The 14,390-nt window shown below is 35.1% G+C and overlaps 2 protein-coding genes across 13 annotated transcripts in view; one reads left to right on the plus strand and one right to left on the minus strand.

The window, feature by feature from the left end:
- The window catches only part of LOC113508610 (disco-interacting protein 2), a 98,363-nt gene extending 97,470 nt beyond the window's left edge, over nt 1-893 (minus strand). For 4 of the 6 annotated variants that reach the window (XM_026891740.1, XM_026891734.1, XM_026891727.1 and 1 more), the window contains exon 1: nt 671-893. In XM_026891740.1, the coding sequence (XP_026747541.1) occupies nt 671-758 (88 nt within the window). In that variant the 5' untranslated portion in view covers nt 759-893. The remainder of the gene's footprint in view (nt 1-670) is intronic. The other 2 variants (XM_026891728.1, XM_026891726.1) reach the window with 1 other exon arrangement.
- A 1,820-nt stretch (nt 894-2,713) lies between these two features.
- The window catches only part of LOC113508672 (protein phosphatase 1 regulatory subunit 12B), a 58,610-nt gene continuing 46,933 nt past the window's right edge, over nt 2,714-14,390 (plus strand). For 5 of the 7 annotated variants that reach the window (XM_026891770.1, XM_026891784.1, XM_026891777.1 and 2 more), the window contains exon 1: nt 2,715-3,365. In XM_026891770.1, coding sequence (XP_026747571.1) covers nt 3,123-3,365 — 243 coding nt within the window. In that variant the 5' untranslated portion in view covers nt 2,715-3,122. Of the gene's footprint in view, nt 3,366-14,390 lie in introns of all 7 variants that reach the window. The other 2 variants (XM_026891756.1, XM_026891763.1) reach the window with 1 other exon arrangement.

Genomic DNA, 14,390 nt, shown 5'->3' on the forward strand with positions numbered 1-14,390 from the left:
CTTTATGTACCTACTCTATGTACAAGGCAAAGGATATGAGTAATTTATTCTTTCCAACATGAGAACAGTTAGTTTGATTACTTTCGTCATACAGAAATTGACAGTCTTGGCTGTGTTGGATTTAACACTGATAAGCAGTTTACAATTTACGTACGAGTTTTGAAATAGTTTTAAAAGTTTATAAACACTTTCAAACTAGTTTGAAACGCATAGGAAAGGCTCTGAACACCTTTCGGAAGGGGTAGGACGCACGGCAAGTGACCGCCGGACCTGTACTCGGCAAAACAAAAGTAAGAACGATACAAAGTTGCGAGTACGTAAAGTGTATTCTAAGAAGCGTCGTCGTCTCGTGCTGTGTGATGCATTCCTTAGTACGCCATGTGTGACAACGTAACTAGTCAAGCGTGAGCACCTAACACACATAACTTTATCACAACATATCAAAATCAACCACTGTAAACTCATACCATACTTTATTTACGAAAAACATCAGCTGGCGATTTACGTCAATTAAAAAAGTTACTTGCAACATAAAACTAAGTGTAAAAATAATTTAATAATAAAGAATAAGTTTTAAACAATTAAATAAAGGCTAATTTACGTAAAATAATAATCTAAATTAACAAATTATCGATCTATGAGTAGGTACGCAGACTTACTGCATTCTTACCTTCAGATAACTCCAAGTCTAATTCGGCTAATTTATCTCTTATCTCGTCCGGCAACTTTGATATATCAACACTTAAGTCAGCCATCATGGTTACGCACTTTTTTCACACAAAACAAATAAAGTTAACTATTACCATTCAAGAAACCATCGTGACACATGGCCATCTTGAATTTTGAATAATTTCTGACTCCGACTCGCAAACTACTGATACTGGTTCTGAACGCCAGGGACCGCTAGCAAAGCGGGTGGGCTTGTTCTCGTTTACATAATGCATTTTAGTTTGCGTCTTATTTTGAAACGATACAAGAATTACGATTTATTACATACGAATAAATGCTCTTTTTATCCAACTAATTTAAATTTCTTAATTTTACCAAAAATTTTATAAAAATCAATGTTACCATATAAAATCTGGAAGCATGATATTCTAGTAGGTTCAACGATAGTTTTTAGATTAAATAATATGATCAATAAGATAACCTTTAAAAATAGGACTTTCGAAATATTAACTTAAAAAAACAATCAGAAATATAAATTATGAACTTAATTTGTACATTTCACTATTTTTCACCATTTCACAAATCGTGTGTGTTCTAAAATAATATAATTTAGTACTTTGGTTTTGGACGGAAAAGTTTTCAAGTATTTTTTTAGTTTAGTCTTTTATTTTCTTAAAGAAAGTTGCTTGTCCATAATTTTACGAATGCTTTAAAAGATCTATGATTTTTTAAATGTAACCACTATTACCTCTGTAAGTATGATTTGGTAATGGAAAGGAGACTACTTACAGTGTGGTAGGCCGACTCTCTTTTAGGACTGCAATCTTATTACTTTAAGAGGTAGTTTTATACCGGCTGAAAACAGTTTAAAACTAAACTTATGTTGTACCTAAAACTGGACAGTTTATTTTTTGTAGTTAATAAGACCAGCGCATTGCTAATCTCAAGAACTGTTGGTGCGTTGTAAGTTTATGAAAGTTAGTTTTAAATTAAGAATTATTTTATACTCTGGGAAGAGACTTTATTCAATGCTTACCTTTATTATATTGACATCTATACATTTAGGGGATGTATTCGTGGGAGATGTCCTGGTATTTTTTAAAAGAGTAGATACAATGAGACACCGTTCGGTGGATATAATAATATGAAGAATCGCTCAACCTCATTCAATAAGAGAACATAGATGAAAAATCCAAAGTGGATGCAGAACTATTGCATACTTTGAGTGAAAAAAGAGTCGTTCGATTTCTCGTTAAAGATCTCGAGTCGAGTCTCGATGTGGCTGGCACAGGACCGTAAAAATTGGCACAAGAAAGGGAAGGCCTATGCCTAGCAGTCGGAGGACAAAGGCTGCGGATTATGATGTTAATAAAGGTGCTGGTTGCCAATTCCTATGATTTGCCAGAAAGCTAAACGGTAAAGAAATTGGTAAGTGATGGCTTGCCCACTAGGTGGAGTAGGTGGGCCCTCTATGATACCGCCAAGATAGGTATCAGGTGGTGCGATACTAATCTTCCCAACTGGGAGCGGGTTTCCTCACTGTTACGTCGTTACATACTTAAAAGCATATCTAGTACTTTTTGACACTTTTGGACACACTTTACGGACAATAACATAGATCAATTTTCAATATGGTACAGTATAGCAATCCCATTTTTTAACAACCCCTCCCTAGCTAGCTAGTTAAGGAAATGAAAAGCTAGGAGTCCCTTTAGACAGGGACCTATTGTTGCTTTTTATAAAGTTTCGTTGTTTCAAAACTTATAAAGTTATAAACAGTACGCTACAAGCCGCTGCCCTGCGGATTTGTGATACACACCTGCACATGATGATTATTTTTGTAATTAATAGTCCATTATTCAGAAAGTTTTGAACACTCAAAACAAACTTAATTGTTTTGAATAAAGTTATGCATACTGCTTAATTTAATTAAAATTGTCGTCACTCTTAGTGAGAATGTCATCGCAGTGTGTTTTCGATTACGGCATGCCGTGACGCTTGCCGTCATGGAGTATTTAGAATGGCAACTCAGAGTGATTGTTGTGCTAGGTGGCGCTAGGTGTTTTCTTCTTCCGTCATTCTCATTCGCTGCCTAGTTTTTCTTTTTGCATTCGGCGTGCATTCGGTATGTGGTACTTTAGTAGGCTGTTTAAATTTATTCTCGTAATGGCTGCCACGCTAAATGTCTAGCTTATTGGTTATGTCATGGACATAGAATCAGTGGTCGGATGTGTAATTATTACAACTCAACAAGTGTGCGGAACAATGGTCGCGTGAATGCTTCTTAGTATCAATCTCCCTGGAACGTTTCCTCTTTCTTGTTTCCTTTTTTGGTAATTAAGTTATGGACTCGGCGTTTGTGTACTGTATGCAGTAAAAACACAATCTATGCCCCGTGAAAAGTGTTCGCATAGACCATATTGAGTGATAAGTGGTTTGTTTGTTGAGTTAAAATGACGGACAATAGGTCTTCGTCAGCATTGTTCAAGAGAGCGGAGCAGTTGAAAAGATGGGAAGAATCGGATACAAACAAGCAGTCCCCGACTCCCCGGCGGGCTTCAAGAGTGCAGTTCTCATCTGGCATAGTGTTTTTGGCGGCATGCACTGCTGGCGACAAGGACGAGGTGCAGCGACTGCTGAAACGCGGCGCAGACATCAACACAGCGAACGTCGACGGGCTCACAGCACTCCATCAGGTAACCACATCCAACAAAATCATATATTATCCACAAACCCTCTTTATTTTATCTCTATCTACCTCATATAACATTCCTAATCCCAGGTGCAGTATAAAATGAACTGTCAAAATAGTGTATGGAATAATATTGATTAATGATTATGTTTTTTTATTATACTTTATCTCCTTTAAGAGATCGGTAACTAAATAGCTAGTTTTGTGAGGTTTTCTCATATATCCACTATAACAATATCTGGATTTTCTTGATTATGGAATATTCATAGAACCTAAATAGTAACAAAATATATAATATTATAAATATTAAATATATAATTATATCAAATATATATTTAAATTCCATGACCAATGGTAATGTCTCTTTCTACGCGGTATAATGACCCATTCTCTTGAAGATGCATTGAAGTTGTAAATACCGATTGAAATAGATTATTTTGACCCCTTATGAGAATTAACCAAAGTTACAGGGGTATCTGATGAGTGATTGAGAGTTACCCTCGAAACTTCTTATCAGAAAACATATTTCTACTTGAATTATTATTTCTCTTACTCTTTGATAAATAACGTACACAAAAAAGCCATGACACGAAGCATAAAATGCAGAAAATTCTAAATATATGGACATTTTTAAATAACTCAAATTTCCAACAAGAGAAAGCTAAGTCGCAAGGTTCAAGTTTGTGTATTATGTACCTAATGTAAACATAAGCTGTAGCATACATAGTGTCATTATAATTTACTGGCTTGCTAGCAGACTTTATTGTACTTATATACTGACTTGCTGCAGGTAATGCGAATTTGAGGACCCTAATCATACTTTAAAGAGATATTCTGATGTCTCGATGATTAGTCTGACTTAAAATTATCTAAAAAGTCTTATGTAAAATGTTTATTTGATACAGCAGTATATATGGTACTACCAATACCATTGATTTTCTCAATTGGCTTGGACGCAGGCAACTGCCAAATGAAATACCATCGTTTTTTACAAGGCGTATTAGTTAGACCCTAAACTTTACTGAATTTGAATCAATGTCAAATGCAGAAGCATCAAGACTGTCTACTTTTTCACTATTCAGCAGTAGGTCTTAGTAGTGACTTAGTTAATTTTACAACTTGTATGGTACAAATGGTACAACTCGGGAAAACACTAAGATCTGACCGGTACTGCAGTAGGCTGAATCAATGGAATTATATTATCTCTAACATTACCATTCTCAAGAGGTGGTCCACTAGTTGATATAGGCTGCCCCCAATTTGCAAGACAACATTTGTTTATTAAAGGGTAATGAATATATAAATGAAAAGTCATACCTCATAATTCAAATCAGAATATTTGTTAAATTTGATTCAGTAAACAGAACCTTGTTAACTGAAAAAAGCTACACAAAGCTTTGCGATTTGCTTCAAATATCAATACTACTATCCACATGATTGAGTGTAATGTTATATTTATATCTAATAGTTATTTGTAGTGTCTATAATTAACGAATGACTTATAATAATTGGACAATTCTACTTCTATAGTAACCGGGTAGGTGAGGGTATTCTTACCAACTGTACTTAGTCATTACCCCAATGTCTATTTAATTATTACATTGCGTCCACTTATAGGATATTTTCTTATCATTTTAAAATTGTATGGAATCATGTGTTAAAACCATATAAAACCCATTCAAATGATAGATAAATGATGGAAAAGGCTAGGCCGATGATGATGTATAGTATTTAACCCAAAGCCTTTTGTGATGATTTTGATGATAATAATGGCATATATAATACTGCATTATCACTGAATATTTCCTTAAACATTTCTCAGCAAAACTATTTCCAATATTCAGCTTCACATGCATCGTCTAACAGTTTCAAATGAATGTTGTAAACTTCACGCTCATAACTTGCTAACAAACAATGTACGGTGTTTGGATCTGCCTTTGACCTATTAAAACTGTAACAATGTTGGTATTACATAGTTGAATCTCAGCGCTGTCACAATGCAATTACCTATATATTGTGAAAATATTCCGTTAACTTCTAAATACTTGGATTATCCAAGCTTGTTTGAGCTAAGAATATATCTATAGACAAGAAGTTCAAAGTGTAATAGGGGATTATTTGATACTCAAAGGCAACTATAATCTATGATCACTTACTGCTCTTTATTTATGATACACACTCAGTACTGATGTAACTATATTGACCTACAATTTGCTGTATTTTTCTGCCTACCCAAGAGGGTTCATGGCAAGATTTGGGGCTGGCTTTACTCAATTATGGGATACAATGTACTGGATAAAAAAAGGGCTAAAGGGAGCCAGATCCAAATTATGTGATCGGTCCAAAGCATTTTCAATCAGACATTGTCTTGTGATATTGTAGAAGCTCACTGCTACTGCTCTTAAATAGTGACTGCCAATCACATTTAAAAATAACTTTCGATCACTTTTGAGGTTTTATAGAACAGTTTTAATTCAAAAAGTATTTTACTTACGCCATTTTCACAAAGTCTGACCCACAGGAAACCTGACGCTATCTTTTAAGGCCTATGATTGGTTTGCAGTCTCATCATTTATCTATGTCTCACATAGGTCTAATATTTCACAACAATTTACAATCTTAGTATTGAACAGCTTTTAGAAGCCAGAGCCAGTTACAGCTTCAACATTTTAATCAGTCTCTGTGATTGTGAACTAAAAGCAGTACTAATCAAAAAAATCCATTGACTTGCTGCATGTCGTAATATTATAGACAGTATTCACTTAGATAAAGGGAAATGAAAATGTACAAGCATAATGTCTCATCGCTAATAGACAAAACAACATTGCTTAGGCTGTAATTAACTTATACATGAGTTGAACTAACTGTTATCGGAAACCCCTTATTAAAAATGAAAAAGCTAGGTATTGTAACAACAGACATACTATTTAGGCACTTAAATATTAAAGCTTAAATCTTTATATGATATACGTACTATCTTGATTATAAATTACATCAAACAATTAAATACTTTCACAAAGTTATATTAACTGATTTTTTTTCTTCAGTTTGAATGCTAAAAGTCAATTCTGATCGCATTGAAACATTGAAAATGAAATATAAGGTGTCCTTTAGTAAAAAATCGAATTTGTTGCAACTTTATAACTGACTAGCTATGGCTCACGCGCTTTTTGAGTCCTTGTTGAAAACCTACTCCGACGGCACGCCTTAGGGATATATCGGTCTCTGGCCGTCTCAAACCGCCCCAGGAAGCCTGAGTTGCAGAATCGCTCGCGCATACTCTGCGCAATTCTGGCAACCCTTAATCCTCTTGGATTTTAAGTAGGGATGTGAAAAGCTCAATCCTCGTAAGAAATGTCTCGCAAATGACGTGTCCTCCTACCTGGTCTGTTAGCTGATCGGGTGTCGGGGTATCCAATACACCACATGCAAGCCCGACCTATGCTCTGCCTTGTGGACCTTTATGTTGATAAATGCTGTGTACCAGCTCCATACCAAATTCCAACGAAATCCGTCCAAAATCCGTCTAGTCGTGAAGAGGTAACAAACGTACAAACATACTTTCGTAGTCCTCCACGAGACCCACTTCATCGGTGATATGTTAATTACATTAATATACAGCCTATTATTCTAATACGTTATGAGAATTTCGATTTATTAAATATACGAACTCCGTCCATTTGTCTCAGTTTTCTGTAAGATCACCGTTACAACTTTACTAAATACCTCTATATTATTGGTAGACTAGCACATAATGACGTAAATTAAGTTAAATAAATATTTTGAAAAAACAAATGTTTCATACATTTTGCCTACATACCTGAGGCGGAAACCTAGTACTAGTACACATGATCGGAAGAACTTGGAGTAGATCAACAAACAATATTAATATTGATAAATTATTAATACCATACCAATCAAATAATTGTTGGTACATTGTGAAAAGAAAATTTAATTGTCACTAACACTGTTGTTGTAGTTTTTGCAAAAAAACTTCAATGAAACCTCAGAAATAAATTAGTAATGTTTGTATTTTTTTTACTGTTGCCAAAATACAATATTTCAACTATTTCGTATAGCACATGATACATATTCAATTTGTTAATATTTGAGGCAAACTGGATGGTAAAGTTCACATTTAATTTTACCGATATTTCGAAAAGCCATTAATCGTAAGTCACCGAGCAAAAAAGCCCTTAAATCCCTTAAATCCCATAAGTGCAATAACACATATTGTATTCTCTCTACTCAGCCTTCCTTATCTCAAACTCCAGTTCAAGGAATGCAGTTTATTAAATTCCTGCGGCTAACTGTCCCTCGCAAGTTTCTGCGGTCGTACAGCTTATTTTTCATATTGGCTTTTGCTTCACTAAACTTGTAATGCGATCGGAATACCAAGCAACTGTAGCATTGCGTATCATTTGAACCGATATAGAGTTTTAATCAATATATTTCTAATTGACTTCCGCAAATCGGTTATTCGAATAGAACGCGGCATACCGAGTCACGTGTGTCGGTTTAGCACTCGGAATAACTTTCGATTGTTTCGAGCGAGCTCAACGTCACCGGTACAGAATTAGAATCTGACTGTCTACAGCACTATCTCGTACGTCACCATGTACATTGCAGGTTTAATTCGAAGCGACACGTTCGCTAACATTTATCAAAGCGGCGCTGTATCGCTGCCGAAGTGAGTGTCCCAATGTCGCGATCGCGATGTATGCTATTAAAATTTTAATTCGATTTGAATGGATTCAAGAAGACTATTAACGTTTTTCTGTCCGCTCATTGTAGAAGCTTTTAATTCGGTTCACATATTATTATTTAAAAAGCCGTGAACCAAATCGTCAGTGCCCTTTGACTGGTATTAAAAGCGTCATTAAAACAATCTGAGGTCGAGGGGTGGAGTCGTGTGCTCACTAGATTTGTATGATATGATATCCCAGTCAGTGACCGCAGGAAGGTATTAACAAGTTTTAATAGAGTCAATTAATGTTCTCCCATGTAGCCATCTTAGATAGACTTCAATTACATACTCGTAAATGGGACTTTTAGTATCTACTTATAACTTTTATGCATGTAAAATAATTAAAAATTATTAAGAATTAATGAAAATTATTAATAAGGACGAGAAACTTTATTTTTAATAAAAATTTTGATTTTATAATTATCTATAAAGAAATAACACTTTTAGACATGGCTGTATGTCATACATTTCTTGGTAATAAGAATGAAAATTATGAAATTTATAGTACATTTAATGGAAAAGAAAGTAATTACCATTATTGGATGCTTCACAATCAAGTACTCCAGAAAAGATACGGGCGGATGAATCGTAACTGCCACTTAGCCGTGTCTGCATTGATTCAATCATTACTAAATGTTGCAAATATTATCTCTCAATGAAATGATAAAGAAGAATTTAGATTTAGAGTGACAAAGATTAAAGTTCTATCAGAGAAGGCGTCCAGCTACCAATCTGTCGTCCATTTAAAATATAAAACCCAGAAGTTCGCAAGTTAAATTGCAAAGCTTGATCTAACGAATGCGAATTCAAAGTTTTAACACCATTTGTAGCTAAAAGAAATGAGGTGTCCATCGATAACAAACAAACACTGCGTCTCCATAGAAGACGTATGCAGATATGAGGGTACATTCTCCACATTCCATACATAAATAGACTATTGGGATCATACCCTATCGTTTGGCATTACACTATGCACAGTTCGTCTTAGGAAGTCATGAAATTGTATTGCTTTACATTTGCTGTGAATAGACCATGGTTATCCGTTTCCTACGTGTAGGAACATGTGAGGTATTTACAAGGATCATTTAAGACTACAATGTTGCAAGCGTTCTTATAAGCCCTCGAAATCCAGAAGGAAATTTACCCTTACCTGTTGTATAACTAAAGATGGACGCGTCTAACTGCCGCGTTTCAGTTTTCTGTCTATCAATGGAAAGTTATACCTACTCAAAATAGAAAATTGATAAAATCTCCATACATAATTTATAGTAATATTATAAAGCTGAAGAGTTTATTTGTTTGGATATTGGTTAATGAGATAAGTACGACCAAATGCGCTGATCTCAGGAAATTCGAGGCCGATATGAAAAAATCTTTCAGTACTAAATACCCCATTTTTGAGGAAGGCTATCATCATGCTATAAATAATAGAAGCAGCTAGTATGCACAGCATGTAACATTTCTCTCACCTATAGACAAATCCAACGAAAAATAGACTATAAGTAGTAAATCTAAAATGTCTTATCTCCCTTTTTTTTTTCGTTTGTTTTTCTCTGTCTGGTCCACTTATAATAAGACATTAAATTTTGTATGCGCGTTGATCTTAGGACCGTGCATTATACACGCAGATGAACGACGACAACCTACTTACGATATAAATGTCGCACGCATTATATTTATGCCTTCATTTAACGTTCAGATCTAGATGGGAACATTTTAATGTTAGATCATTATTAATTATAAGCTAGGCGCGGATGTGGCTGCTTCTTGTGTCTTTTTCTTATTATGATAATTATTTCACAAGTTTATTAGCAGTTTAAGCTGTCAGCCCTTCTAGAGATGCAATATTAGTACCAACACTAATATTTAGTGAAATTATAAGTTGTTTGAATCGTTGGAAAGAACTATTATTGACTCATTAAAGCTATCCAGATCAGCTCTAACGTTTATAATATTGCCCTATTTCGACGGGATGTGTTATAGATATAAAGTAGTTGTACATTTGTAAATGGTACAGAAAGAATTAAGGTAAAGATAAAGGCAAATACAAATTAAATTTAACTTGCATTGTGACGTCCAGTCTAAAATATTATTCATTAGCGAAACACACATCAGGAAATAATATTTTATAGTAGGTATTTTCTACATCTGTAAAGAACTGTTTCAGACCGTATTCTTAATAACTATTGCCAAAATTCTCGCAGCCGTATAAACCACATCCAGAATTCCTGAACGATTAATAGTTTTCGAAAATACGTGTTGTTTCCAAAGAAAATATTGATAGTGGATCTTGCTTGTATACGTAGCTGTTGACTGCTGGAATCAATAACACACATTGTTTTATTTCAATCGCTCGTGGGTGTCAAGTTTTATTGATTACGTTTCCTGAATTAATCCATCCTTCGCTAAGCAGTATCAGTAAAAATAAATGATGCAGCCATTCGTCATTATTCACTGTTGTCATGTACTTCACTTATTAGTTCCATTGACTAGATAAGTTGAGACATGCTTTACAAGTAATTACGGATGCTACTCGATACGTGTTCCTTATCGCGCAAGCATCTAATTTGGTTTGACGATGGCATCAAAATAAAATTGAACAATAAAATGTATCATTTGTGTTCGAGACCGGTCATAAACAAACTTTAACGGCATTTTAAAAACTTTCGTCGTGAATCCAAGCGTTTACTGTGTTAAAAAATACAGGCATTGTTCCATTTCGAGAAAGATACGTTTGATACTTCCGCTAACTTCGTGTTGCTAAGCAATGAAGTGTTAAATATTGCCGTTTGTATTTCCTAGAGTAATTGCCATTTATTTGCTATTTCATTTATAGATGGACTGTAAAATAGAAAATAAGGAGAATTGTTATTTGTGATCCAAACATCCAATCAGATAGTCCACAAGTCTTATGCCAAGTTAACTTCAAATAAATACTTTGGATGAATATAAGCACTCCGGTTTGACTTGCTTGTAACTCTTGACAGATTTCTGCTTGCGTGTCTATTTTCAGCAGCTTCATTTTAGATCTAGTCTTCACGTCATTTTACAGTATATTTTTATACACATAGAAGCATAAACACATTTGAAATATGTAGCATTTGATTACGTTCGACATTTCCCCGAAACCACCCACGTTCTACTATTGTTAGAATAAAATATAGCTTTATTGAAGGAAACGTTTACAAATCCATTTTATTTAAACTTTGATCAAAATATGGCATGAACGTATGCGCTAGTCCTTTTTTGTCAGTCTTTCCATAACCTTATGGTAATGCACTGTTTCGGGCCGGTGCTACTTGAAACGACAAATATTATTTCCTAGGAATAGCACCACTAGTTAGAATTGTATTTGTTTTAAAAACTGCTTTATATGAAATTGTGTCCAGTACCCGTTGTATTTAGTGTGACTACAACTATACTCCCGAAGTTCTTAGTTTCGTATAGCCAAAACCGCGGATGGAGTTTAAGTTGTCGGGAATTTCAGACTAGTTGTCGTTATGGCCAAGCTGGTTTGGTTCTGATTTTAATTCGAATGTGTTTCGATTATAGATTAAGTCTCTTAATGGTACTAAACAAACTGAAGAAGATCGCGTACTGTTATCAGCGTCGTATGTCGATCGAGCTTAATTCCAACTCGTACGACTCCACTAATTTGCGCTAGTGATTTAAATCGATTGATCGAACTCGGTTCTATCGGGAAATCTTCTCAATAGTCGACGTTTTCGTCTCCTTAAATCCTCCCAGCAAAGAAGTATATTAAACGTTTATATAAAAGATTTGCTTACAATATCAAAACATGAATATACACTACCAATGTTGCTCTAGCAAGAATTCGCTCTGCACATATGTTTTAACCTGAATTGAGGTACACGTGTTGCATTAAAACTTGCCGTTGACGCATGGGAATACGATACCCCACTGGGTGTTGCCTATTTGTGCATGTTACAAGGTACCTACGTAGGCAAGTGTGCAGTTTAGAGGTCGCTGGATATCTTTACTGTATTTATGACTCCCAAGGCATATTCTTATTAGAACACAAATACAATTTGAATAATATCTTTTTTTAACAACAAAATCATGGGTTTACCTCAACTAAACACTTCTGAACCAAACTCTGGGAAATCTTTATAGGAGCGAAGTTTTTTAAGTCAACAATATCGAGTTACGTCAAAAAATTAAGACGAAATGATAAGTTCCTTCTTTTGAAGTCGGTTGACATGAAATGAAATGCGTTTTAGTCCATGAATTTGAACTGCCGCCGCCTAAATAAATGTCTAAGAAATATTTTGTAGGATAAACATATTGTTTTGTTGTAGAGAATGCAAAAATAAATCCATCAGTAATAAAGCGTGTAGTCTTTCAGAAGACAGCTCGCGTTTGTTTGTCGCGGTGACAAGGCCGACCTTCTTATCTTCTGAAATCCAAGTACATTTCATCTAAAAACCAGGTATCAGCTGGACCGCAAACCATTTATTCAGTAAATTGTTTTGTTTTTTTTGGGGCCTAGAATGAAAAAATCTTAACCATTTTTTTTAAATCGTAATTAACGATTATGGAACTGAAATAAAACTTATTGTTGCACTGCTGGACATAGGCCCCTCCCAATTGCAATGCATTAGAGTAATATAATATAGAAAATCCTTTACCTAATTCCTGTATGAGAATATGAATGTGTAAGTACCCCCTAGTACGGGTTAAGTTGACCATCTTTAGGCAAGTTTATTGAACAAGCAAAGAATGCTGCGTGTTAGGTACGCAGTACAACGTTTAATCATGCAAACTTGCAACACAATACAAGATGTTGGCCGCTCTTCAACGTCCATTGATGAATTACCACTTACATTCAAATGCAGTAATACGAGTTGAATAACAGCCAAAGTGGGCCATTGTGTGCAGGTGCTTAATAGTAGATAATTATTGACACAACTTACACTACACTTGAGTATCATGATAAAACATTTCCCTATTACGCGCATAGACTCGATTGAATTATAGTTTGTTTATACCTTTCCTAACACTATCTTGAATAATTGATTTAGCGATCAATTTGTGCTTTGTTCGATAGGATCGTGAGCCAAGACTCCGGAATAATTATATCTAAATGCTTCTCAAATATAACTACGTATTAGATTCCCTTTAATGTGGCCGCTGTTGCTCAAGTTGTATTTACCGTCACACGTTTCGTTTCGAAGAACATGTATTCAGAGTTGTAACCTACCCCTATTCAATAACTTGAGTGAGGTACATTTCTAAGGAAGCAAATCAAAATGCACTTGAGGGTATTTGATTGCATGGACTCCGGCGTGAACGCGTGGATCAAAACGATTCGAGAAACGTCAATTCCGTGTTTAAGTTAGTAATTCCTACTGGTTGTGTCTTTTATCTATAAAATGCGGTGTTCTATTAGTTTTTTTTGAAAACTAGGGGCTTCCCGAGGTGACACCCGCGTAGTACCCGATCTCGTGGTTACTTTACAGTTTTTTTCTGTAAGGAGCATCATCATATTATATGTAAAACAATAAGACTTCTTTTAATTTACATTCAAAATATGTCAAAAGTTTGGCAGGAAAGTAGGTAGAGTAGTTTACATGGGATTTTTGCCTTTACCGCAATTTTTCCATAATTTCTCATCTTTCCTGGACTGCTACATTCTCGAGTTATAGCGAGACTAACGAACAACATAATATCATACTTATATATAAGATATATACATAGATACATAACTGCTACAGATGTGGGTGTTCTAGGGAAATGAACAGCCGGGCGCTTATCTACCTGCTGTGCTCCGGAAATCCGACGCGAAGGGAGAACTATTGTAACTGCAGCCAGCGATAGCCTATTCGCTTGACCACTGTCGGTGCTCTACCGGCCACGAAACTTTGCCAATTTGTGTTTAACTAAACTCGGTAAAGTACGTCTTCTAGGCTCGGTTTAAAGTGTATATTCAATTCCATGTTTCATCGAATGATTGCATTCAATGATCGATTTTTATTTTTATTTCTTTCGCCGACAATAGTCACACAATAATCTATTTTCGATAGCTATATCCCACTGGTGGACACTCATCTATTTAGGGACGATTTTTTAGCAATGATCACCAGTCACCACTTTAGCTCACTAAATACTAGTCACTCTACATCCACCACCTAATGTTTTTAATAACATTTGATAAAATATTACCAAGTCTAAATTTGTATTGTAATACTTCACTCATTACCGCTAGTATTTTACTATCACTCAGTCTTTGTAACCGCTTCATGTTTATTTAATACTTGCTGT

Source organism: Trichoplusia ni, chromosome 1, assembly GCF_003590095.1.
Source record: "Trichoplusia ni isolate ovarian cell line Hi5 chromosome 1, tn1, whole genome shotgun sequence".
In the NCBI taxonomy this organism is placed as follows: domain Eukaryota; kingdom Metazoa; phylum Arthropoda; class Insecta; order Lepidoptera; family Noctuidae; genus Trichoplusia; species Trichoplusia ni.